Source organism: Phyllobates terribilis, unplaced genomic scaffold (genome assembly GCF_046119375.1).
Source record: "Phyllobates terribilis strain yellow unplaced genomic scaffold, ASM4611937v1 Scaffold_11__3_contigs__length_659146591, whole genome shotgun sequence".
NCBI lineage: Eukaryota > Metazoa > Chordata > Amphibia > Anura > Dendrobatidae > Phyllobates > Phyllobates terribilis.
The window spans coordinates 536131928-536158679 of NW_027362771.1; the positions used below are offsets into that span (position 1 = coordinate 536131928).

At 42.3% G+C, this 26752-nt stretch overlaps 2 protein-coding genes across 7 annotated transcripts in view; one reads left to right on the top strand and one right to left on the bottom strand.

The window, feature by feature from the left end:
- Positions 1-14131: 14131 nt before the first annotated feature.
- Positions 14132-25605, top strand: DDX39A (DExD-box helicase 39A). Its single transcript, XM_073653852.1, has 10 exons — positions 14132-14284; positions 18310-18529; positions 19820-20040; positions 20121-20304; positions 21174-21292; positions 21779-21910; positions 22879-22988; positions 23353-23497; positions 23614-23761; positions 25406-25605. The coding sequence occupies exons 2-10, from the start codon at positions 18322-18324 to the stop codon at positions 25420-25422; spliced, it is 1284 nt and encodes a 427-aa protein (XP_073509953.1). The 5' UTR covers positions 14132-14284; positions 18310-18321; the 3' UTR covers positions 25423-25605.
- The window catches only part of LOC141166802 (adhesion G protein-coupled receptor E5-like), a 139642-nt gene continuing 138336 nt past the window's right edge, over positions 25447-26752 (bottom strand). For all 6 annotated transcript variants that reach the window (XM_073653850.1, XM_073653851.1, XM_073653847.1 and 3 more), the window contains one exon: positions 25447-25786. In XM_073653850.1, the coding sequence (XP_073509951.1) occupies positions 25757-25786 (30 nt within the window). In that variant the 3' untranslated portion in view covers positions 25447-25756. The remainder of the gene's footprint in view (positions 25787-26752) is intronic.

Below are 26752 nucleotides of genomic sequence, written 5' to 3' on the forward strand. Positions count from 1 at the left end.
GTATTTCTGGGTGTCTTTTCCTTAGAGTCTGAAGTGAATAAATTGCTTTGAGGTTCGGTGAAAAAAACATACCTATTGAGAGAACACCTTGTTGGTACCATCTGCCAACGACTGCATTATATAAAAATAAGAGGTCTATTTTTTTAAGTGTCCTAGTTTTGTTCCAGGCCTGCCATTTTGTAATCAGTAGGTAATTTTCCCTTACTGATGATGGAAGGTCTTTATAAGGAGAGTGTAGAGAAAAGGTTGTGTAGGGATAGTCGGGGAAAGAAAGTCTGGTCTAAGTGAGGACCAGTGTAGTATGGAGTATTGTGAATCCAGTCACTAGTTATTCGAAGCAAGGAGGCTGAATTTAACGTGTGTATCTCTGTAAAGTTTAGTCCACCGTGTAGCCTAGATTGCTGCAGGATTTTGAAAGAGATTTTTGATTTTTTTGTTGCCCCATATGAAGGATCGGCAAAGAAAAATAATTCTTCTCTCATCTCTGGGGTGGAGATAGACCTGGAGAACCTGCATAATATGATGTAGTCTGGGAATTTATATAATTTTATAAAAGATTTGCTCTACCTATAAAAGTGAGGGAAACTTCCACCATGTAGACAGATTTGACTCCAGTTTTGTTAGACATGTTTGGATGTTGGAAGAGTAAAATACCTGCAGGCATCCTAGTGATCTCCACATTCAGAAAGCGCAAAGAAAGTTTGCATTTAATTAGTATTGTTTGTGTCTAACTCAGACAGGCTGAGCCTTTTCAAATTAGTACCTACAGTTGTCTATGTTAAGCGTGTAACCAGATAAAGAGCCTATTTGTTTTAAAGTATCTAGGATAGAAGGAAGTGTTTTTCTTGGGGAGGAGACCATTAAGAGTAAATTATTGGCAAAAGCCATTGCTTTTACCACCTGTTGACCTATTATGACCCCAGAGTGTGTAGAAGATTTTTCAATGTTGTAAAGTAAAAAGGTCTATGGGTAGGTTGAATAGGAGTGGTGAAAGGGGGAAGCCTTGTCTAGTACCTCGGAGGAGGTAAATTGGGTCAGTGTTTCCTCCATTGCTTTACGTATGTTTTTTATTGACTGACGGTTTTTGAGGAAATCTTGTTGGGATTCATTTATGATATCAGGTAGGATTGATTGTAGGCCAGTAGCTAGGATATTTGATAAAAAATTGTAGTTTTGGTTCAGAAGATCTATAGGGCGAAATGAATAAGGAAGTGCGGGATCTCTACCTGGTTTAGAGAGAACTGTCCTTTTTTCTGCAAATTTGTCTATGGATGATGAGTGTTTGAATGTTAGGTTGAATAAGTAGATAAGATATGAAGTGACCTTTAGAGAGAGAGGATTTTCACTGGAAAAGCCATCTGGGCCTGGAGTTTTATTGCTTGGGGTAGAATGTATAGCTTGCTCACTTCTTCCTCTGATATTTGCCGTTCAAGACACTCTTTTTGGGTTTCTCATAAATTAGGTAAGAAGAGAAATTCAAGAAATTTGATTTTCATATTAATTCTGGAGGACCTCAATAATTGTAGATTCGTCCATATGTAACACTCTAGTTTTGGGGTCCTGTATTTGTAAAATTGAAGAGCGGTTTGATTGTGGTTGAGTGACTTATGCCAATAGGGATCCTACTTTATTACCCCAACAGTAATATTTATTCTGGATGGCTGAGTGATACCATTGGGCATGACCCTGGAAGTATGAATAAAACAGTATTCTTATCTCCTCACAGTGTTCTTTAGTTTCAGGGCTGAAATTATCTATGCATGTTGTTTGAACTTTTAGCACATCAGTTTGTAGGGCTTGAAAGTGTTGTTTTTGATGTTTTTTTCTGCATGGTCACATAACTTATGATGTGGCCCCCCATCACCACCTTGGACGCTGCCCAAATGAGATGGGTATCCTTGTTTGTTTTTAGGTAAGACTGAAAATCTGGGGAATATGCTATTTAGGATAGAAATTTCCAATTTAAACTTTTAGTAGTGTTTGGTAAAAAATCCCAAGACAGCTGTACCAGGCCGTGATCTGATATTTAATCTTTCAATGTGAGTTAGAACCTTTTTTCTTTTGGCAGTAGTATTCAAGCCATCCACATTCCATGAAAATAAGTGAATGTTTGTGGGAGTAGTGTAAGTATTAGCGCCTGTAAGGCAGTCAGTACTCATCCTTCCTGTAGCAATGGAGGCCATATAAGTTGGTGTGCTGACAACTCGGACCTGTCCCAGTGAGTAGGGGGAGCCATCTCATAGATGGAGCATTGCAGGAGCTAGGATTCACAGACCAGGGAAGGAGTATTTAGGCTAAACAGGAAAGAAAAAGGAACAAAGTCAAATTTGAACTTGGGGTCAAGAGGACCCATCATCCAAAATAAGTAAAATAATATCAACAACATTAGTTTTAAACAACAGTGTATTACCCCAAGGTGGGGTTACTGTAAGTAGGAAGTGTGCTTACCATTAACGGCGTGGTAATGGGACAAAGGGTATACCTAACCCCGTTAGGGGCAATATTACTGTATGTATGGATCTCAGGGGGAATTATTACTATATGTGGAGAATGCATTATTACTTTCGGTGAATTATTGACAAGAGAACGTTTAGATGGCTTTAATACTTTTTGTGAGGCACTGAAGAGGCATTATTATTCTTTAGGGGCACTTGGGGCATTATTATTTCCTAAGAGGACACTTGTGGGAATTATTACATTATAATACTCATTGTGGGAACTTAACCTTACATTTTTAATTGCAAGCCTCCAGAAGGACATATTAGTATAGACTACCACACTATTTTGTCCGGCATAAAAAACAAACAGACCCTACTGGAAAGGTGGCCAAATGGAGTGCCAACCTGCATATGTTAAACTAACCGGACTGTGTTACAATAATGTGCATGTCACTGGACTTAGGATTTTACAGATTGAAAAAGATGTAATCATATAATGCACATGCCTGTGGACTTAGTGTCCAGACTAAACAAAAGCTGCGTATATTGACATACTGTAGTGCGCATGTCAATGGATGTCTCCAAATCCAGCCGAACAAGGTGTATTAAACTATTTAACCTTAGAAGAATGGTATTTCAGTTGTGTTATTTATATAGGAATCATAAGTTTAAATATATGCAAATACTTTTATGCCCAAAAATAACAAAAATATTCTAGGAGTGATACCTTCATTGGCTAACCAGGAGAAATAATATTTGCAAGATTTCAAAGCACAGAGGCTCCTTCTTCAGGCAGGTTTACAAAGAAGGAGCTGCTGTGCTTTGAAAGCTGCAAATATAATTTTTTCTGGTTAGCCAATCAAGGTATCACTCCTAGAATATTCTTGTCATTTTTGGGCATAAAAGTATTTAAATCGGTATTTCTAGCTAACACAGTACCACAATATAATTTTTTATTGTATATCATATTTAAATATACAGATTTCATGCATTAACAATGATCATAATATAAAATAATATTTTTTACAGTAAACATGTAGAAAAAGCTTAAATAGACTGGTTTGGTTAATAACCTTGGCCCACGGGATGATTATCACTGTTGGCTAATTATTGTTAATAATAATACTACTACTACTAATAAAAATAACAACAATTAAAGGCCCATAATGCTTTTATGTATATTTAGTATTACTTCAGTATATATAGTATGCAGGTAAGTATACAGTAAATTATCATTTCTCTGACAGTATTTAGTATCATTCTTTTGTTCAAGTGAATGCATTGTATGTAACTGTAGGTGCAAAAGAAGGGCCCCTTTTTAAAAGTGATATCTGATCGTCATTTAGATGATAAGAAGATAGATTAAAGATCTCAAGACTAAGCCTAGTGCTTTTTCCTTAGTAGGTGTTACATTGGACATTTGTTCCCTAAAGGAACCTGTTGTCTTATACCATTTAGAAAAAGAGATGGAGTCCTAGTAAATAAAGGTAGTTGCTTGAAGAAGAGTGGTAAAAAGAAATCTATTTGGACCTCCCATTTAATGTTGTTGTAGTTTTGCCAAAAAGTGTTGGTATTGTTATATTTGTAGACCTTGTTTGCATCTGTCGTATTGGTATAAATGGATTCTATTACTGGATTGTAGACTTAGAGACTCCAATTAATATTATAGTGGACTAGAAACCCGTGGGAACACTAGATCTATTATCATGGAAACTAGTTTCTAAATAAAGAACATATTTAACATAAAATCCTGTTTGAGAATGTATTCAGAAGCCTACAGTTGGGCAACACCCTACAGATGGACAACATCCTATAGGTGGGCACCACCCTATACAATAGCACTAGATGTCCAGTACACAATACAAATGCAAACAGGGAGCCAACCTTACTATAACAGAACACAACAATGACTGATGAGTAGGGATGGGCGGACCGGTGGAAGTTCGGGTTCTGGTACCGAAGCCGAACTTTTGGGAACTTTCGCACTCTGATCATTGCACCGGACTTACGAACGCTGAAGAGTTCTGTTCGGGTTTGCCCATCTCTACTGATGAGAAGATTTAAATCACACAAAAGTGAAATCAAATTAAATTTCCCACTTCCCCAAAAAAAAGAAAGGAAAAGAAATACAATGGATATCGCCACAGGGTAAAGTCTGAACTAAACAAATATTATGTTATTTATCTCACACAAAAATCACTATGAAAACAAAGGCCCCAATTCATCATTTGCATTTTTTTAAGTTTTTTTTAAGTCGCTTTTCTTGTCTTGTGGTATTCGTTGATATTTATTGCCCCAAATTTATCAAAACTTGGCACATGGTTCATGAATTTTGTGGAAAGTCTTAAAATCTTTTTTTTCATGTTGTTAACCATTTTTGGAATTTTTTGAGCAAAAAGTCGCATCTTTTTCAAAGTGTCACAAAAAGAAAACAAATTTTTAATCAAACATGCATAAAATCACTTCAGGGGTGGGGGAAAAGGAGACTGGAGTAGAGTTTCGCCAAATTTTGTCGCAAATAAAGAAGTTCCTAAAAACATCTGGAATTGCTAAACTCCGGCCACAAAACGGAAAAAAAAACAGGCGACAACATATAAAATAGACTTAAAAAAAATAGAATAATGAATTGGGAACAAACAAAAATAAAAGTGCTAAACAGGCATAAAGCATAAAAGCAATGACGAATCAGGGTCAAAATACCAGAATTTTTTGATAACCTCCCCTCTGATAAAAAATTGCCAAAGACAAAAAAGCACTATAATTGAAAATGACACATAAAAATTGGCATGCAATTTCTTTTTCTTCCACCAGGCATTTTTCAAAATCTGAAGAGGAAAAAAATGATCAAAAACCTGCTCATATGAACAGTATTGAAAGAAATAGAAAGCGTTTTGAAGTGTTTATAGCCCTAGACTATGTTCACACTGAGTTGAGGAGTTTTTTTACGGTGGATTTTTTCTTCAAACGCTTTCCAAAAAAAATGTCAAAACTCTTTCCAATTCATTTCCATGGGAAATCCAGTATGTTGTTCATATGAGGAGTTTTTGAAAAATGCCTGGAGAAAAAAAGAAAGTGCATGTCACTTCTTTGAAGGGGATATTGATGGAAACTTCTCTAAGCCTGACACTGTTCAATTAAAAGGCTGCAAAGAACACGTCAGGAAAAAATTCTTCAAAAATCTTAAAAAGAAAAATAATACAATTTTAGGAAAATAAAAAGTCTAAAAGCTAAAAAAGAAAACTCTGTGTGAATATTGCTTCCATGTATATACACTCAACATCCGCCTGAAACCTAAAAAAATGAACCTAATGCACAGCAATGTAAAAATGACATTGCTGTCCATATGTTCATTCTTTTGTTACTTATTTTATCCGCATCAGTGTTTTGAAACTGCGAAGCAATTTAAAGAAGAAGAAAGTTCATTTTCCGGGATGACCTCCTCTTGGTTTTCGCCACTGCAAAAACGACGGCAAAATCGCCAGCAAAGCTGAGTCAGAAAAAAGAATGCTATCTTTTTCCAGAAGGTCTTCGCCTAGGAAAAACTTGACGTCTTAAACATGTTGTGTACACATACCCTCAGGCAGGTCTCATAAATTTGGCCCAATGTATGAGAAACCAATTGACGACTTTCTTCAAATGCCATGTTGATAGAGGAAAAAGCTATATCTTTGTACCGTGTTAGCCAGTAGACAGAAAAATATTAAGATTTGAGAGTCCTCAGCGGTTGATACCTTTTAATGGCTAACTGAAAAAAAGATGGTAACAAATTGCAAGATTTTATGTTATTCTATGCCTGATGAAGAGGCCTGAGTAGTCTCGAAAGCTTGCCATTTGTTACCATCTTTTCAGTTAGCCATTGAAACGTATCAATCACTGAGGACTCTCAAATCTTAATATTTTTCACATGCCATGGACATTTGTTCCCTAAGAAGGAACCTGTTGTCTTGTACCATTTAGAAAAAGTGATGGAGTTCTAGTAACTAAAGGTAGTTGTTTGAAGAAGAGTGGTAAAAAGAGAACTATTTGGACCTCCCACTTAATCTTGTTGTAGTTTTGCCAAAAAGCGTTGGTATTGTTATATTTGTAGACCTTATTTGCATCTCCATTAAGAAAGCTGAGGATGCATATGAAGAGGAGTCCCCCTTGCTGAGTCCCTCTTCTTTCTGAAAATTATTTGTTTTGGGTCCATTCCATGATTTAGAAAAAAAGAGTTTTCCTTTGTTTTAGATTTCTTTTGGGACCACTTTTGAGTTTTGCACCTGTTCGTTTTCGCTAACGGATCCCTCTGACTCAGCGACATCTGTTTCTGAGATGTCAGATTTGATGTCATTAGATCTACAATTCTGCGCTCTTGTTCTCTGCTTGTAGACCTGCCTCGTTTCAAAACATCAGATCTCTGATCATTTATTTTTTATGTTCTTTAATTTCTCTTTTAAACCCCTCAATATTTCTCTGTATACAGTGTTTTGAAACCGTGAAGCAATTAAAAGAAGTAGAAAGTTCATTTTCCGGGGTGGCTTCCTTTTGGTTTTTGCCACTGCAAAAACTACGGCAAAATCTCCAGCGAAGCTACTTCAGGAGAAAGAATGTCATCTTTTTTCCAGAAGCGTCTTCATCTAGGAAAAACTTGACAGGTGCGAAGGCATCTCAAGCATTTTGTATACATATACCCTCAGGCAGGTCTCATAAATTTTGACCAATGTATCAGAAACCAATTGACGGCTTCTTCACATGCCATGAATTTTTATTGCTTTTTTTTTAATGATTTTAGCTTAAAGTCAACAGAAAAATATACAACGCATTACAGTGATTTATTTTACAGACTTTTTATGCGTTTCTTGGGATAGTAACTTTTGTTTTTTAGAATGTAGCATGAGTTAGATATGTTTTTTTATAAAGTTAAACATTACTTAAAATTGCATAAGAAGTAGAGATGGACGAACCCGGACAGAAGTGTTCAGTGTTCATACCGGACAGTGACTGTTCGGGTCTGAATGCTGAACACTGACTTTATGCTGAAGTCCGGTGCAGTATTCGGGGTAAGTCCACGGAGGAGAGAGAGAGCGCGAGAGAGGGGTTCGAGTTCTGGTGGAAGTTCGGGTACTGTTCTAGTACCCAAACAGATCAGGTCCGGTACCAGAACCGGAACTTCCACCGGTCCGCCCATCCTAATAAGAAACATGTAAAAATGTCTAACAAAACAAAAAACTAGGTCCCTAAAAAATCATGGCGCTGATAACAAACCCTGCCCCAACCCCACCCCCCACAAAAAAAAGTCACAGCTGAAGGCCCCCATATCTGCCTTCTTAGTACTCCTGTGAAATTTAGCCCCAGACTGAACTTCTTAGGTTATGTTCACACACTGTATGAGTTTTCGATGTTGCAGTTCTTCTGCTCCTATCAGGCTGTGTGCTCACAAGTAGTTTTCAATGCGTTTTTGGCTCTGTACAAAAAACACAGCATCCTACAGTTCAAGAAGAGTGGATGGGATTTATTGAAATCTCAAGCCCACTGTGTGTAAACTGACCATGCTGTGCGTTTCAGATGAGAAGATGGAGAACAAAATTTCTCCATCTTCTCCATTGTGTCAGTGCGCGGAATACAGACTGCACTCAGATGTTTCCCACAAACTAATTAACTTGCATGGCCGAGTGTGATCCGAATATCTGATCAAAATCAGGCATGCTGCAATTTTTTTCCTAGGAAGTCTCTGTTCAAAAAAGAAATTGAACATGTGCACGGCCCCATAGACAAACATTGGCTGAGTGAGATCCGATGTTCTTGCTGCTTTTGTTGCTGCGTTTTTCAGAATCCCAAAGTTCAGCTTTATTTCTACCTTGCAAGCGTAAACAATACAGGGTATTAGGCCACCAATGCAAGACGTATGTGAATAAATGAAACATTTTTGCAAAAAAAGGGCAAATGATCAAATTATTTAAAAGAAACACAAAAAGATTGCTTTAAAAATGTTTTTTTTTATTTCTGAAAAAATATTCACTATTCTGACCAAAAAAACTGGATTCATGTATGAAGCGCAACTGTGAATATGAGTCCATGAAAAATACACAATTGCAAAGGTACAAACAGCAGGGGAAGATGAATTGCTCGGGCATCATTTACTTTCATTTAATTATCACTAATTTATTTAAACTGTACTTGGAGTCAGGAAAAAAACGTTATAAAAAAGAGATAAGGGCAAATTACAATATAGGAAAAAAAATACCATCCATGCTCATGTGAGGAAACCAAAACATTATGGTTTATACTTGGGAAAATTACGAAAATAAATGAGTTTCTCATCCTGCTGTACCTGCGTTTTTTCACCGAAAATGGTCAAAGAATTGACATGCTACAGACTTAATAAAAAAGCAGCAATTTTCCAACTCAGTCAGGAAAAAAACACAACTGTGTGTCTGAGATTTCTGAAGTCTCATAGCTTTTGCTGATACTGTAAAAAGCAGCTTTTAATTTGCATAAAAAAGTAGCAAAAATAACACTGCATGTTATTATTAGGAAAAAAGAAAGCGTAAAAATTAAAAAACACTCAGTCATGTAGGGAATAAAGGAAAACACCCTTGTCACTTGTGGAGAACAAGTGGATATCACTTTCAAGAACTAATGAGTCCTAACCCTCAGAATGACCTCCTAGGGGTAGTAGCCTCGTAGTCATCAGTAGGGATGAGCAGACCCGTGGAAGTTCGGGTTCTGGTACCCAACCCAAACTTCATTCCAAAGTTTGGTTCGAATACTAGACCTGTACCTGAACTTCATTCCAAAGTCCGGTTCGAATACTAGACCTGTACCTGAACTTAATTCCAAAGTTCGGTTCGGGTAGTAGACCTGTACCTGAACTTCATTCCAAAGTCCGGTTCTGGTACTAGACCTGTACCCGAACTTGAACTAGAACCCCTGAAAACAATGGAGACCTGAAATCTGGGTTTGGGTATGAAATAATCTTTCTCTCTCCCCTCGGGACTCCGAACATTGCAACGGACTTCCGGGAAAAGTCCATGTTCGGAGTTTAGCACCGGACACCTACTGTCCGGTACGAACCCAGAACTTCAGGTCATCGGGTCTTCTGCGGGAGTCATCAGTCAAAATAGAAAAGTCAAGATCAGGAATGAGGATTCAGATGGGAAAATAAAAAAAGTACAGGGGCCTAAATAATGGTATCTGGATATCACAATAGGAACACTGGAGAACTTTCCTTTGTGAGTTTTTCTTAGGAAGTCATACAACAGGCACAACAGTACACACTTGGCATTACCAAATGTCTACTTTCCAGATAGCCGTCTACGCACAGCGCTGCAGAGTAAATTCTCAGCTAAAAATTGATTTAAAAATTCCCTAATACTGTAACAGATTTCTATGTGCTGATCTGTAATAAGTCATTAGGAGACGTATAGACCGCCCCCTTGTGGAGGTAATGGTTAGTAAGAGACGTTTGTTGAGCAGAGCACCCATTGTAATAAAAGTGTGCACTGCAGGAAGGGGCCATTATTCTGTGAGTCCTGTCAGCTCATCATGTTTCCTAACTTATGTAGATTGTACCCCCCGTCCACGAGCAGGACTGAGGGGCACATCCTCTACTTATTGCAATTAAAAAGGTTTGCCCATGCTATAACATTGGCGGCCTAAAGTTGGCCCTACACATTAGATAGCAGCCGGGTGAACGATCAGCTATGTCTCCTTACTCACCCATATAGGCCATGTTCACACGTTCAGTATTTGGTCAGTATTTTACATCAGTATTTGTAAGCCAAAACCAGGAGTGGAACAATCAGAAGAAAAGTATAATAGAAACACGTCACCACTTCTGTATTTATCGCCCACTCCTCTGACCAAATACTCAAACGTGGCCATATAGGAATGCTCAGCTATTTTGAGGGGAGAGTTGGGAGGCCCCCATACATATTAGTTGGTTGGCTGATCCCACCAAAATCGATGTGTTTGGTGAACTTTTATCTATTGTGGTCTTTAGGATCAAGAGTAGATCAGTGAGAATTCCATTTTTGGGACCTCCGCTGTATGAAAGGGCCACAGTGCTGGAGTGAGACTGTGGAGAACTGACCATCAGTATTGTAGATCTGGAGAATCCAGCAGGAGGGTTGGGTTAGCTCCTGTTGTATTGGTGTAAATGGATTCTATTACTGGGGTGTAGCTTTAGATCTCCAATTACTTCATATTATATTGGACTAGAAACCTGTCAGAACACTAGATCTATTGTAATGGAAACTAGTTTCTACTTAAAGAACAAATTTACCATAAAATCTTTTTCTCTCTTGTCCAAGAATGTATTCAGAACCCTACAGCTGGGCAACGCCCTATAAAATGGCACCAGGTGTCCTCTACGCAATACAAATGCAAACTTACTACAATAAACAAAGCCTAAGGCTACGTTCTCAGGGTGAGTATTTGGTCAGTTTTTTATGTTGCAGTATTTCTGCACCTATTATGTACACAGCTTAAGGCCTCTTTCACACTTCCAGATGTTTCCAGTACTGGAAAAAACAGTACTGGAGATGTCCGTGTATGGCATACGTGTGCCCCCCATGTGCCGCATCGGGATCACACGTTCCGGTGCCTGGGAATCACCGGTACATTTAGCGCTGTTCCCAAGCACTGGGTGATGAAGGAATCACTCATCATTGTCCCCTATGGCGCTGCGATCAGTGCTAGCAAGGGACAATGTTACGGTAGTATTCACCTCCTGATGTCTCTAAAACCTGTAAAAATAAGAATAAAATAAAAAAAATCATTATATTCACCTGGCTTGAGGCGACCGCACACGCTAAGGAGCAGAGGAGAATGACTGCGCTAAGCTCACTGAGTGACAGGACACCACTCACTGAGCTCAGCGCAGGTCAGGGGCCTACTCACTGCAGCGAGTCATTCTCCTCTGCTCCTCAGCTTATGTGGCCACCTCAATCCAGGTGAGTATAATGACTTTTTTCATTTTATTCTTACTTTTACAGGTTTTGGAGACATCGGGAGGTGGATACTACTCTCAACATTGTCCCTTGCTAGCACTGATCGCAGAGCAAGCAGGGGACAATGATGTGTGATTTCTTCAGCAACCGTCTCTTGGGAACAGCGCTAACTGTACTCCTGATTCCCAGGCCCCGGTATGTGTCACACTGTCATCCATGTGTCATCAGTATGTAAATCACATACTAGTGGTAACATGACAGCCCGCTCTCACCGCTGACACTGGAGAATCCTGAGCGTGTGGTGCGCCATGAGAGAATTCAGAAGTCTGCAATCACATGGAGCGATTGCAGACTCTCATGACAAACCTGGACAACCCCTTTAATTTTAAAGTAGTACAACATAAAAATGTAAGCGGAAAATCTGAATTGATCATAACTGTCCTGACCCACGGAATGAAGTTACCGGTTATCTTTTACTGCTCAGGCAATAAGGTAAAAAGGGAACCTGACCAACTATGGCAGAATAGCAAAATGCCAGGTGAAAAAAAAAGTGCATATGACCTTGTTGCAGCAGATTTTGAAGGAAACTTCTCTAAGGCTATGTTCATACATTGCGTTTTTGCTGTGTTTTTTCTGCATGCAAAATCTGCTCTCTTGGCAGTAAAGAAGCTGCTTACAAAAAGCAGTTTTTTGCTGCGTATTTGCTGTGCTTTTTTCAGGTACATTTGTCTCTTGTGCATGCTGATAAAGTTTAGGGTCCCCCAAAAAAGCATGATGCAATTTCCTGCGTTTTCTGCACCAAAGACACAATAAAACCTGATACCAGCATTTTTTACTGCTTTTTGCACTTACCCATTGCTTTGTATGGGTGAAAAGATGCTGCAAAAATGCTGCAAAAACGCTGGAAGAAGTGACATGCTGCTGTTTTCCAAATCATATATAACCTTTCACAGGATAAGAGAAACTCCTGAGAAAAATGAAGAGATCCATATAGTATCAATAACATAATCTGTATTTAAACATTAATAAAAACAAGGGATTTATAGTCTTTTCCGCAACGCTTTTATAACGTATTTGACTACCGGAGCATCTTTTAATTTGAGCTTACATTGATTATGATACCTAGAGGGTCATCAAAAATAATTCTAACACGTTAAATCCCCATAAAAACTAGGAATTTTATTAGCTATGCAATAAAATATCCCTCATAAGGCCACGGCCCCACTATCAGTATTTGGTCAGTATTCAGTCAGTATTTTTTCTCAGGAGTGGGAGCCAAAACCAGGAGTGGGTGATAAATGCAGAATTGGTGACTTGTTTCTATTATACCTTTTCTCTGATTGTTCCTCACCTGGTTTTGGCTCCCACTCCTGAGAAAAAATACTGACCGAATACTGATAGTGAGGCCATGGCCTAACAAAAACACAAGTCTCTGGTAGGTAATATGGGGTAAAGTAGGACAAAAAATCAACTGGAAATGCATCTTAAGTAGTCATGAGCGGACCCGTGGAAGTTTGGGTTTGACTAAACTTTAGTCCACAGTTCAGGTACCAGAACTGTACCCGAACTTGAACCCATAGAAATCAATGGGGACCCGAACTTTGGAGCTGGAAAATCTCCCCCTCTCTCCTTCCCGAACTGTAAAACGGACTTAAAGGAGAAGTCCGTGTTCGGAGTTCAGCACCGGTATGAACCCAGAACTTTACAGCTCGGGTTTGCTCATCTCTAATCCTAAGGCCACACGTTCAGTATTTGGTGAGTTTTTTACCTCAGTATTTGTAAGCCAAAACCAGGAGTGGGTGATAAATACAGAAGTGGTGACGTGTTTCTATTATACTTTTCCTCTGATTGTTCCACTCCTGGTTTTGGCTTACAAATACTGATGTAAAATACTGACCAAATACTGATGGTGTGAACGTGGCCTTATAACAGGTGGTGCTGCCTGGCCGCGGAGGGCAGCTCCTTAGTGATCTCTATGGGGATTATTAGGATGATTTTTTGTCCTGCTTTACCCCATATTAACTACCAGGGACTTCTGTTTTTGTTCTGAGGGATATTTTATTGCCTATCTAATAGAATTCATAGTTTTTGGGGGATTTAGCGTCTTTTTAATTCCTTTCAACAATGACGCGAGCGTTAGTGGTTTCTGAGAACGCTGACAAAACGCTCACGAAGACTCCCAGCCAGCTTCTGAGCTTTTCTACCGACTTGACGGAAAATGCCAGAAAAATGGAGACATCACCTCTTTTAATGAAACGTTTGGCGCCTTTTTTTTGTGGGTTAAAGATTGAACAATGGAACACAATGGAGTTTTTTTTTACATAAAAATGGGTATTTTTACTTTTTTGGGTGATTTTTCAGGTGGATTTTGAAGCAAAATTTGCCTGCGAAAAAAGTTGGGTGACCGTACAACATAAAGAAAAAAAAAAACTACTTCAGGAAAGTAAAATCTCCAAAATAATTTTCCAAAAAAGGAGCAGTTTTTGAAAAAAAACGCATAGAAAATGCACAAAAAGTGGGTGCAGGAAAGCATACAACGGTTCTGACTGAAGGGACATATTTTTATTATTTTATTATTAACTTGATTGTATCAATAAAGCTGTAAAAAAAAAAAAAAAAAAATCAAACGTCACCTCCGATATTATCCTGCTGCTATTGGTTCTTTCTGACGCCCCGCCTATTTATCTGACCAATGAGCTGCCGAGCTTGTCTTAACAAAAGCCTGGCTTCTTCCTTGTTCCATTGGACGCTACGCCCCGCCTAGGAGTTTTATAACCTATAGAAAGACGGGAATGTTCTGACGTCATCAGGAAGTGACCAATCACAACAAGTAGGAGGAGCTTTGCGCTGGCCTACTCTCTTCTAGGCTCAGCGGCGGGGTCAGGCTGTAGCACACGTGGAGGAGAAGCCGGAGAGGTGAGCGGGACGAGCAGTTGTTGTTGGGCGGGGAATTAATTACTGAATGGCGGGGAGACGGATAGAGGGCGGAGGGTGAGCTCTGGTTAGCGCCGGCCGTGCTCACAGGATGTCCGGGGCATATGGCGGGTAATGGTGGTTGGAGGGATAATCGATGTATGGGTCAGTGGGGACGGATAGGCCCGGGCGCTGTGTGTACGAGCGGGCGATGGCGAGAATGAGGCCCTTATAAATAAAGTTTATTGTAATGATCTCACGTTCCTAGAACATAAGATAAATAATTTTTTTTGCTCGTTTCAACAAACTTTATTTATAACTGTTAAACCATTAGCGACCTGCAGTGTGTAGGTGTCTCTTTCTCTCTGTTATCAGCCATTTCAGGCTGGGAGTGTCTGTATCTCCACTGTGGTGGTTGTGAATGAGGTCAGTGACCTCCGAGAAGCTGAGATATCAGGTGCTGTTTGACAGCTGGGGTCACTTTTTCTTAACAAAATGGCCGACTAATAAAATCTCAAATAGGTGCAGGAACAGCTGGGAATGAAGGTGGGGTTCATGTGGGGTCTCTATGCTTCTTCTCCCACCATAAGGAGAGCTCACAGGATGCCGCTATACTTGACACTCTTACAGGATTTGTACTACGCCCTCTGTCTGGGAGCGGGTAGAGCTTGTTGATCACTGGGCTCCGCAGTGCACAGTCTGTGGACAAGCGTGCACTGCAGCTCCATTCATTCTCTATGGGACTGTCAGAGATGGTGATGTCTGGCGCTACCGCATCTCCCACAGTCCCATAGAGAATGAATGGAGCTGCGGTGCACATGTTCTCCCTTCAGATAGGGCTCCTGTCATCAGTTTTCCACTCTCATTGATGACCCACTGACTTTGTACTTAACACGGCGGCCGATACCGTTCGGTCACAACAGTTATTATAGCAACTGTCTATGATCTTAGTGTTTTTGGAGGCCTGTGTGTCTCGTTAAGGTTTTGATGGTTTTCCTGTGCTTGGTCAGTGATCAGATCTGTTACCATGCATTGTCTGTAAAAAGTCACAGGGGGCAGGGAGACTAAGGCTTAGTGCCCACGATGCAGAAATTTTCCTGAGCATTTCTGCATCTCCTTGGCAGAAAACCGCATGTGGTTTTTGCCATGCGTTTTTCCAATGCATTGTATATGCAAATACGCATGCAGAAACGCACAAGAATTGGTCATGTCCGTTTTTTTTCTGCGAGTAAAATCTGCGCAGAAAAAAATCCTGACCATGTGCACAGAACTTTCAGAATGTCATGGGATAAGGTATGCAATGCGTTTCTGGAGCGTTTACACGCTGCAAATACGCACCAAAGACGCATCATGGGCACACAGCCTAAGGCTATGTGCCCACGATGCAGAAATGCTGCATATTTTTTCCGCTTCTCCCTGGCAGGAAAAACGCATGCGGTTTTTTCATGCGTTTTTTCCCGCCAGGTAGAAGCGTTTGTCAAGCGTTCTTCACATGCATTTCCGCATGCAGGTTATTAAGCGAATCACTTGGTAAAGTGCTTGACAACTTGGTCACACTATATAAATCCATGCAAACGGCATGGATTTATAGTAGTATGACTAAGTTAGTTAAAAAAAAAAGAATAAGAATGGTAAACAATAAAAATTATACTCTCCTTCTGATGTCCTCCCGGTGTTTTCTCCGCTGCGTCCGGTGTCTTGGGCGGCTCGCGGTTGTGTGAAGGACCTGTGGTGACGTCATTGAGTCATGTGACAGGTCACTTGACTCAATGACGTCATGGCAGGTCCTTCACAACACCGCGACCCATACAACAGACCAGACGGAGGGGAGAAAACACCGGGCGGACATCAGAAGGTGAGTATAATTTTTTTTTTATTATTTTAATTTCTTTTTTTAACAGGTTCTATGGTACCCAGGTCTGGATGAGAGTCTCCTCTCCTCCAGACCTGGGTACCATCCGCACATTGAACCGCATGATATCGACATGTACAGATGCAGTGATGCGGATGTCACGCGGTCCAATGCAAGTCAGTGGCGGCGATTACGCTGCGTGTCCGCAAAATTAATGGACATGCTGCATATTTTTCCGCAATGATAATCCGCAGCGGAAATTTCCGCAGCATGTGCACAGCACATGCGGATTATCATTGGGGAACATGGGGCACGTATTACCAAGCGTTTTTTTTTTTAAGCGTTTTCACTGCGGAAATTCCACGGCAAAAACGCATAGTGGGCACGCAGCCTTAGGCTAAGTGCCCACGATGCAGAAATGCTCCGGATTTTTCCTGAGCCTTTCTGCATCTCCCTGGCAGAAAAACCCATTTTTACATGCGTTTTTCCTGCCAGGGACAAGCGGCTGTGAAGCTTTCTTCACATGCATTTCCGCATGCGGGTTGTCAAGTGCTTTCCAAACGATTTTAGCATCATTTGGAAAGTACTTGACAACTTGGTCACACTATATAAATCCATGCAACCAGCATGGATTTATATAGTGTGACCAAGTAATAGTTAAAAAAAAAGAATAAAAATGGTAAAAAAAAACATTATACTCACCTTCCGATGGCCCCCGGTCTCCTGTACTGTTAGTCCCGTCTTCCCGGTGTCTCGCGGTGGTGTAAAAGGACCTTCCATGACGTCATTTAGTCATGTGACGTGTCACGCGACCGCCGACGTCAGCGCTCGCGTGACCTGTCACATGACTAAATGATGTCATGGAAGGTCCTTTCAGACCATCGCGAGCTGCCGGGGAGCCAGGACGCATCGCTATGGAGACCGGGGGCCATCGGAAGGCGAGTATAATGTTTATTTTTTATTTTAATTTTTTTTTTTTTTTTTATACAGGTTCTATGGTACCCAGGTCCGGAGGAGAGTCTCCTCTTCTCCAGACCCGGGTACCATCCGCACTTTGAATCGCTTAATATCCGCATGTGTACATGTAGTCATGCGGATATTAAGTGATTCAATGCAAGTTAATGGCGGTAAAAACGCTGCGATTACGCAGAATAATTGGTAATGCTGCTTATTTTTCCACAATGATAATCCGCAGCGGAAATCTCTGCAGCATGTGCACAGCACCTGCGGATTATCATTGGGGAACATTGCAGACCTTCTACCATGCGTTTTTTAAGCAATTCTGCAGCGGAATTGCCACTGCGGAAACGCTTAAAAACGCATAGTGGGCACACAGCCTTATAAAATAAGTGGGCTCTCAAATCTGTCTGTGCTGCTGCTCCAACGGTCTGCTGTTGACTGGAAAAGCTGATGCCATCACCACCATTCACCTGACAGCTGTGACCATACAGCCCAGCGACTGCAGGTTGGGACGTCATGCGTTCCAGTGCAGGGGATTCTGGGGGGCACTGTACTGAGGTTTCTTTATTTTTTGAGCCTCCCTTCTTGCTCTTTAACGTTTTAAAGAGCATAATCTCCTTTTATTGCCCTCCTGTTATGCTGCGTTTCTTAATGTGTAGCGCGAAAAAGTAGAAAATCCAGCATCATAAACATAGCATTGCCACAGGATCAATGGGGAAGGTATGGTATAGACCAGTGTTCCTCCAACTCCGGTCCTCATTGTATCACCTGGACAGGCAAGAATTCCAACTCCTGGGCAATACTAAGGGAATCCTGAAAACATGACCTGTTGGTGGCTCTTGAGGGCCGAGTTGGGGAACACTGGTCTATGCAATGCCTTCTCCATTGATCCTGTAGCCATGCTTTTGAATTTGGAATTTTAACAATTTTTTTTACCATTATTCACTAATAAAGAAAATATATATTTAAAAAATTAAGTTAGATGCTGGATTTTCTACCTCTTTCTGCTACTGATTGTGTCCAGGCACAGCTGCGCTTCGCACTACATAGGCATCCTGTGATGGCGAGCTGGATCTTTTCTCATTATTCCCCATGTGTACATGCTGATGACCTTCTCCAGTGGTGTTTGCAGATGTGACAGACCTGGCCTCCCATGACTGCTCATTGATTCCTTCCTCTGTAATGACAGCTCGGTAACCCATCACTTGTGTTACAGACAGACGGCACCATGACAGAACAAGATGTTGAAAACGAGCTCTTGGACTATGAAGAAGACGATGAGCCCCAGGCACCCACTGAGACCCCTGCACCGACCGGCAGGAAGGAGGTGAAAGGCTCCTATGTGTCCATCCACAGCTCCGGCTTCAGAGACTTCTTACTAAAGCCAGAGCTGCTGCGAGCCATTGTGGACTGTGGTTTTGAGCATCCCTCTGAAGGTAAGTGGGTTCATTCCAAAGCTTAGGGCTGTCCTTGCGTAGGGTGATTGAGTTACCGTATTTTTCGGACCATAAGACGCACCCCAAACTTAAAAGAGGAAAATAGAAAAAAAATTAAACATTAAAAAAAAAATGGGAGTCCGAATTTGGCGTACCAAGGGGATGGCGGGCAGTGACGACAGTAGAATGGGGTCACAGGAGGCAGGGTCATCCCTGCAGGAAGGCGGCAACAGGAGTAGGGCAATGCTGTGGGCCCTGGGCTGGGAGGAGAGTGTTTCCAAAATTTGGGAGGAAATGGAGTTGCGTCTTATACTGCTCAGCGTGCAGTGATAGGAAACCGGGTCGCAGCTACAGGAAGCCAGCGACGGCATGAGTGGGGTGATGCTGAGGGCTCCTGGGTGGGAGGAAGGGTTGTCCCCGTGGTGCGAGGCAGGAGCCATTGATCTCCCGGTGGTTTGCTTCAGCAAAATGGTGGCGAATGCGCAGACTGAGATCTCGGCCGGTCGCTAAGCTGTCTGCTCATGTTCTGACACTGCATCATTTTTGTGAAGCCCACCACAGGGAGATCATTGGCTCCTGCATCGCCCCACTCATGCCGTCACTGGCTTCCTGTAGTGGCGACCCTGTCTCCTATCAGTCCGCCTCCCCGGTGAGCTGTATAAGGCGCAACCCCATTTTCTTCCCAAATTTTTTTGGGAACAAAGTGAGTCTTGTAGTCCGAAAAATACAATATTTATGTGCTGTAGACTGTCCCGCTGTAACCTCTATTACATAAAAGGAATCACTGGGTGACTAAGCAAATGTGTTGGTAGCACCAGGGTATGTTGGCATTGTGACTAGTGGGGTCCAATTTCTGGAACCTGAGGATGAAGGAGTCAGTGCTGTTTTAGTGCTGTGTCCCTTTTTTCCTACACAGCAGTGTATGGGACCCTCCTCGATTGCCAAACCTGAAGGCACCATGTTTGACTGCAGCTTCATTCATTCTCTGGGACTGGAGAAGGGGGATCAGAGCTCAGCTTTCTCCTCCAGTCTCATTGACTATGAGTGGAGTGAATGTCCAGGTTGCTCATTGCTCAGTTCAGATGATGGACAGAAGCCCTCCATTCTGCTGATTATTGGGACCTAATAGTGAAATGGAGGCAGTGCTGAGCGACATCTGAGGAGGGACAGCAGGGACCTTAGAGGTCATGATTCCACTGATTGTAAAGTGATGTAACCCAGTGAGACTATAACATCACGGATTAGTGACCCTTACTTTGTATTAATATCATCTGTGTTTTCCTATTGCAGTACAACATGAATGTATTCCTCAGGCCATCCTTGGCATGGATATATTGTGCCAAGCCAAATCTGGTATGGGCAAGACCGCTGTCTTCGTCTTGGCCACTCTTCAGCAGATCGAGGCGATTGAAGGACAAGTATCGGTTCTGGTGATGTGCCACATACGGGAGCTCGCCTTCCAGATCAGCAAGGAGTATGAGCGCTTCTCCAAGTACATGCCTTCAGTGAAGGTAAAAGAGGGACAAACTACTCCTTTTGTGTGTGTTCTCGCTCTTTCCTCCCATGTATTTCATTACTGTTCTGGTTCTAGGTTGCCGTTTTCTTTGGCGGGCTTGCCATCAAGAAAGATGAAGATACAATACGCAAAAATTGCCCTCACATCGTGGTTGGCACCCCGGGTCGTATCTTGGCCTTGGTTAGACAAAAGACCCTCAGTTTGAAGAACGTCAAGCACTTTGTTCTGGATGAATGTGACAAGATGCTGGAGCAGCTGGGTAAGTGATAGTGGGCAATGAAAATCACCTCGTTTAAAGCTGAGCAACCTTGGCTGCAGTTTCTCAAGCACCAATCCAATGTTTTGCCTTGTGTTTTTTTTTTTTTTTTTTTTTCAGTATAATTATAGGGATCAGGTGTGTAGTTACATATTTATCGAACAGGGTCTTCACCTGTTTCCAGCCCCACTCGGGTCACTCCGACACCACGTAACTACTTTTGTCACTCACCGGATCACTGTGTGTTCCCGTATGTCACTTTTTCCTCAATACAAGTCTATGGGACCCAAAATGAGACTTCAGAGCTCCTTTCTGAATTCTCATAGACGTGCATGTCTTTCATTCTCTGCAGTGCTGATGTCACACTGACAGAGCTGCAGCCATTAACTGAGCTCACTGATTGGCTGCAACGCTGTTGGTTTGATATCAGTACTATAGAGAATAACAGACACTGGGCCCAGCAGCTGAGACTCGGTGGTGGACCCAAGGAGGGTGAGTAAGACACAGTTGTGTGTGTTTTAGAAAAAAAAGCTGCCTGTAAACAAAGATTTTCTGCAAAACTACTAGTTGTGGGTCTTGCAGCAGTGATCCCACCTCTGACTCAGAATACCCAACAGCCGATCTCTCCATCGCCCCATCTGTGCATTATATTAATGTCACACAATGTAATGCTTCCTTTACCCTGTAGTGATGTTGCAGGTAAGATGCACACTTGCTCCCTGAGTCCATCACCGATTGTAGATAATAGCTGGGGGTCTTGCCCTTAGCCATACATGTCTATCCAAAGTGGCAGGAGATGGAGATACAGAAGAAAAATCAGTGTCCCTTTGTGTGCAGTGCTGTAAGTATCTTGTATTGTGCTCTCCCCTCAGATATGCGCGGGGACGTGCAGGAGATTTTCCGTCTCACCCCTCACGAGAAGCAGTGCATGATGTTCAGCGCCACGCTCAGCAAGGAGATCCGTCCCGTCTGCAGGAAGTTCATGCAGGATGTAAGTACACTGCTGCTTTTCTCGCTTTTGTAGACCATTTTCTGAGCTGGGAAATGTATGGTCTATAGGACCTGACAAACGCGTCTGCTTTCTGTAATGTCACACATGTACGCTGCATTACCTACTTCCTGAGTTTTAGACAAGAACTGCCCCCTATACCAGCTCTGATACCAGCTAGTGTTGGCATTTCCTCCAGCCTCTGTACAGTAATGTGTAGCAGGCGAGACTGCCACAACACTCAGCTCCGCTATGATGTAAGGAGTGTGCGTCTGTCTAGAAATCTCAGATGAGGGCTGTCTCCTAATCTGTGCATGTCTCGGAGGTGGAGAGTGGGCAGTTTTGAGTGTCCTGGGACCCTGACCACCGCCGATCTGCTATAGGGGCACACAGAACAAAGTCACAAAGATTTAGAAAACTGTGACATGTACCTAATGGTTTAGTTTCTTTTTGTTCATTTGTCCTGTACATTACTTTTTTTTTTCCCAGCCTATGGAGGTATTTGTAGATGACGAAACCAAGCTGACACTTCATGGCCTGCAGCAATATTACGTCAAGTTGAAGGACAGCGAGAAGAACCGCAAGTTGTTCGACCTGTTGGATGTGTTGGAGTTTAACCAGGTTAGTATGAAAGATCTGTATTTGGGGGTCTGTGCACCCCACGTCTGAGCACTACGATGCCTGAGATGTTTCTTGCATACATATTAAACCGACTTATGAATCCCCCCAGATTTTGTGCTGTGCGCTGCGGAGATTTGTCGGGATCGGAGGGTATGTATGCGTTATACATATTCCCAGCCAGTGGGCATGGCCTCTCGCTCTCCATACACTTGTGTGGAGTGAGACAGCGTCCACTGGACAGTGCGTGGCCTCGTATACAAGTGTATGGAGCGAGGGTGTGCCCACTAGTCGGGCTCTAGCCGGGAGTATGTGTAACTCATACATACCCTCCTGTCCCAGCTCAGAAACCGGCAAATTCAGCGTGCAGAATTATCTTTTTTTTTTTTCTTTGGAGACCAGACAACCACTTTTTAAATGTATGTATAAGTCCCTCATTCACCCAGCTAAGGCCAAAAGTTTTCAATACACAAGACCACCTTGAGGGTATGTGCACACTATGTCTTTCAGGTGGATTTTGCCTGTAGCCCGCTAAAAGAAAAGAGAGAAAAGATCAGCCAAACAATTTAACATATGCACAGCAGTGTCAGAACACCTTGCTGTGCGCACGTTTCATCTTTTATCACTTTTTTTTTTTTTTTTTTTAATCACTTTGGGCTTTAAAAGCAGTCAAGTGGATAAGTTACCTGTCCATTCCTTCTGCTTCAAAATGATGGCGATACACTGGTGTAACATGGGTCGTGTCCTTCGGAGTTGAGATTCAAACACTGAATGGTGCGACGACCATCTGTGAGCCATTACCATGCTTGGAGTAGTTGTCACTTCCCATCCCGCACATCTCTTGTCCTGTCGCTTCTGTCAGACTGACTATAAGCCCAAGGCTCCTCCTGGGGTATAGATCGTCTGACAGCTGTGATGGGAGCTGTGACTGGGATTTCTGCACTGGTCTCATTTGTCCGTCTCTCCTGTAGGTGGTGATCTTTGTAAAGTCTGTACAGAGATGTGTGGCGCTGGCACAGCTCCTGATAGAGCAGAACTTCCCGGCCATTGCAATCCACAGGGGCATGATGCAAGAAGAGAGGTCAGTTCTGTGTGTGTGTGTGTGTGTGTGTGTGTGTGTGTGTTTGCAAATTTATAGGCAGTGCCCACTTTAAATAGTGGAAACTGTCAGCAAGCTTGCTCAGATCCTCTGAAGCTCGCACAATTGTGATGGCAGCTCTGGACTATAATAATGTGCACATTATTATACATACAAGCATATACTTATTCTAGATCTTGGGTCGGCCTGTGGAGCCACAGATATTGTGAAACTACAAGTTCCAATATTCCCTGATAGCCTGTGGATGTTATGGGAGGCTGGGAGTTGTAGTAGCACAATATCTCGATCCCTATTGTAGATTTTCCTTGTTCCGATGGAGATGACTGACCTAATATCTGTCCCGCAGGCTTTCCCGATACCAACAGTTTAAAGATTTCCAGAGAAGAATCTTGGTCGCTACTAATCTCTTCGGACGTGGTATGGACATCGAAAGAGTCAATATCGTGTTCAACTACGACATGCCGGAGGACTCTGACACCTACTTGCACAGGGTGAGGCCCCGGACTAGAACTTGTCTTGATTATCTGCACTGGAGCTGGACAGCCTTATCTGTATTTTCATGATTTCCACCCGTGGCCTAACCCCGTTCCTTTTTTCCCTCGTCCAGGTGGCTCGTGCCGGTCGGTTTGGTACGAAGGGTCTGGCTGTTACTTTCGTGTCTGACGAGCAAGACGCCAAAATTCTGAACGACGTTCAGGACAGATTTGAAGTTAATGTCGGCGAGTTGCCTGATGAGATAGACATATCTACTTACAGTGAGTATTAAGGATTTCAATGTAATATTGTAATTGTGACACCCATGGATTTCCCACAATCGTTGGAACGAAAGGTCCACAGATAGCATGGCCCCTCCTGGTTTTCTCCTATACATGGCCGCTTCTCATTTATTGGTGTGGTCACAACTAGAAACCTCCCCTGGTTGAGTGTTAGAGGAATCGTCCCTCATTGGGTCTAGGATCGGGGATGTTGTGTATAGCCCATTATTGTTTTGGACAAACCACAGAATGTCTGTTCACACAAAGCACAGGCGCTCTGTGCCTACTGGTGTGGCCAAACATTTAGGTGCACCTTCCAACTTGCTTGTGTTTTATCTCCATCTCCACCCCCTTTCTTTGATCACTCTGGCTTTATAAATACAGAGAAAAGCGGAGGTAGAGGAAGGTGCACCAAACTGTTGGCCGTGCCAAGGGTGCACTGAGCATCTATGCTTGGTTTAATCAGTCATTCTGTGCTGACAAACACCCCTTTTTAAAGGGTTATTTCCAACATTTAAAGGGTATTCCAGTCTCCAAAATCTTATAATACCAATATTTATTAATATTATTAGCAAATACCTCCAATTAGAAATTTATGTACAATTCTTCTGATTCGCTATGTCACTTTCCTCACTTTCAGGCATTGCAGGACCTTGGGTATCCATGGTTACAACCACTAGCAACTAGCTGTCACTATATCAGTGGTCCTAACCATGGATACCTAAGGTCCTGCCATGCATGTACATGAGGAAAGAGACCTAGCGAATCAGAAGAACTATGCTAAATTTTTAATTGAAGGTATTTGCTAATATTATTACTATACCTAACACTTATTGGGGGTAGGATCTTGGAGATTGGAATACCCCGTTGAGGCCTTTGGGTAGGCGATAACCTAATGTTGGAAATCTCTCTAATAGATGCTTTGCCTAAAGCCTGCGCTTACATCTTCCTATAATTTACGGAGGCTTGTAAATTTGAGTAATTTAAAGGGGGATGTCCACATGTATGATATCATTAGACTATCACATACTTGGCCTGTCCTTGTGATAGGTCATCAGTATTGGATCGGACTCCCTGCTCCACCACACAGTTGGCTGTTCGGAGTTCACACACAGCCACATGTACAATTTTCAGACCTTTGTGTCACGGCTGTTCTTGGGTAATGCGCCTCTGCTCCCATCCACTTCAATAGGAGCTGAGCCACAGTACCGCAGTGTATGGCGCTGTGCTCTTTTTGCCTCTCTACACACTGTACATCTGGCTGTCATGTGAGTTGTGGGGGGTCCAAGTCAATGATAACCCCTTTAAAATTGATAGGGGGAGGTGTATAAATCTATCCCTATTAAATCTGCCTGTAAGGCTGTGGACAATATAGTATGTGGATCTTATGTTAGTATGTGCACCCCATCTTTATGATCTTTCGCCCCTCCATACAGTTTGCCGTCTCTTCTTGTTGGCGCGGTCCAGCACGAGGCAGATGTCTGTAGCATTAATAATACGCCACCATGAGCAGAAGTTGTGTTTTATTAGCTTGGTATACAAAGTGCATGTCTATATAAATATGTACCACAGGCATTGGAAGCATAGCTATGTACACCCGATGTATGCGCAGCGCTCACGCAGCCTCCTCTCCTCTCTCCACAGTTGAACAGTCGCGATAACCCGGCCTCCTCCGTTCTTCAGCGTTTTCTTCTGGCTCCTCATTTGTTCTCTCGTCTGGCCGCACCGCCCGGTGACAAAGAAATTATTTTGGTTTTACAACATTGTGGGTTTTTTATTCATGGCTTTTATGTAAAGAAGGGAAAAAAAATTAAAGTTTTTTTTTTTTTATGGTTTGGATCTTATATTTGTGACGTCCTTGTGACTTGCGGTCTGCGGCGATTTGTCGAGGTTTCCATTTTTTTTTTTTTCTTCTTTGGTGAAGCCGAATGGTGGGGAAATATCTTTAGGAAGACACTTGTGATAAGGAGTCTATTAGTAGCCAAGCGCCAGTCATCATAAGCCAGACTCCTTGCCCGTTTTGGCCTGTAAGGAGACACGGAGCATGCAGATTACAGAAAGGTGACGGAACACATGTAATTGGCGCATTTATCACAAGTAACAGTGAACTTCTGTCCAGTTTTCATCTCTCTCACCAGTTCAGGGATATGTCTGCGCGATACACTGCAGAAATACCACAGTGGTAAAAGCCAGAGCACATGGCGCCTCAGTCTGTTACAAAAAGTGCTGTGGATTACCTGCAGATCTCAACTTTTACATTTCGAAGGATGAAATCTGCAGGGAAATTCCTAAATCAGTATTACTGCAAAGTCTCCGTGATCTTAGGTGGGTCTAATGAGGGTTCATAAGTATAAACTATGGTCCAAAGTATTGTGCCCCCTCCCCATTACACCTATTCTAAATCCATAGGCATTAAAGGAGTTGATTCCCCACCTTCGCAGCTATAACTGCTTGCTCTTTTCTGGGAGGGTTTCTACAGGATTTTGTTGGTGTCGGTGCGAATTTTTGCCCATTCATCCAGAAGAGCATTTGTGAGGTTAGCACTGATGTTGGTGGAGATGGCTGGACTCACAATCTTTTGTTTTAGTTCATCCCCAAAGGTGTTGGATGGGGATCAGGACTCTGAGGCCAGTCTTTTTTTCTGCCACACCAAAATTACTCAACCATGTCTTCATGGACCATGCACTGAGGAGCAAAGGGCCAAGGCCGATCCATGAAAAATAACCCCATAGCATTAGCACTTTTCCACCAAGCAATACAGCTGATACAATGCAGTCAGGCAGGTAACGTTCTCCTGGAATCACCAAACACTGACTCGTCCATCAGATAAGAGAAATGCAATCTGTGGCTGCACAGAACACATTTCCAGTGGTGGCGCCTTTACACCACTTCATCCGACGCTCTGCATTGTGCTTGGTGATGTAAGGCTGCATGCAGTTGATTGGCCATGAAGCTCCTCTGTTACAGTATTTTTCTCCATATGTTTAGTTC

Coding starts and splice junctions, on each gene's coding strand:
- DDX39A (XM_073653852.1), top strand. CDS start 18,322: ATGACAGAACAAGATGTTGAAAACGAGCTCTTGGACTATGAAGAAGAC. Junction 18,530..19,819: donor TTTTGAGCATCCCTCTGAAG/GTAAGTGGGTTC, acceptor TTCCTATTGCAG/TACAACATGAATGTATTCCT. Junction 21,293..21,778: donor GCAGGAAGTTCATGCAGGAT/GTAAGTACACTG, acceptor TTTTTTTCCCAG/CCTATGGAGGTATTTGTAGA.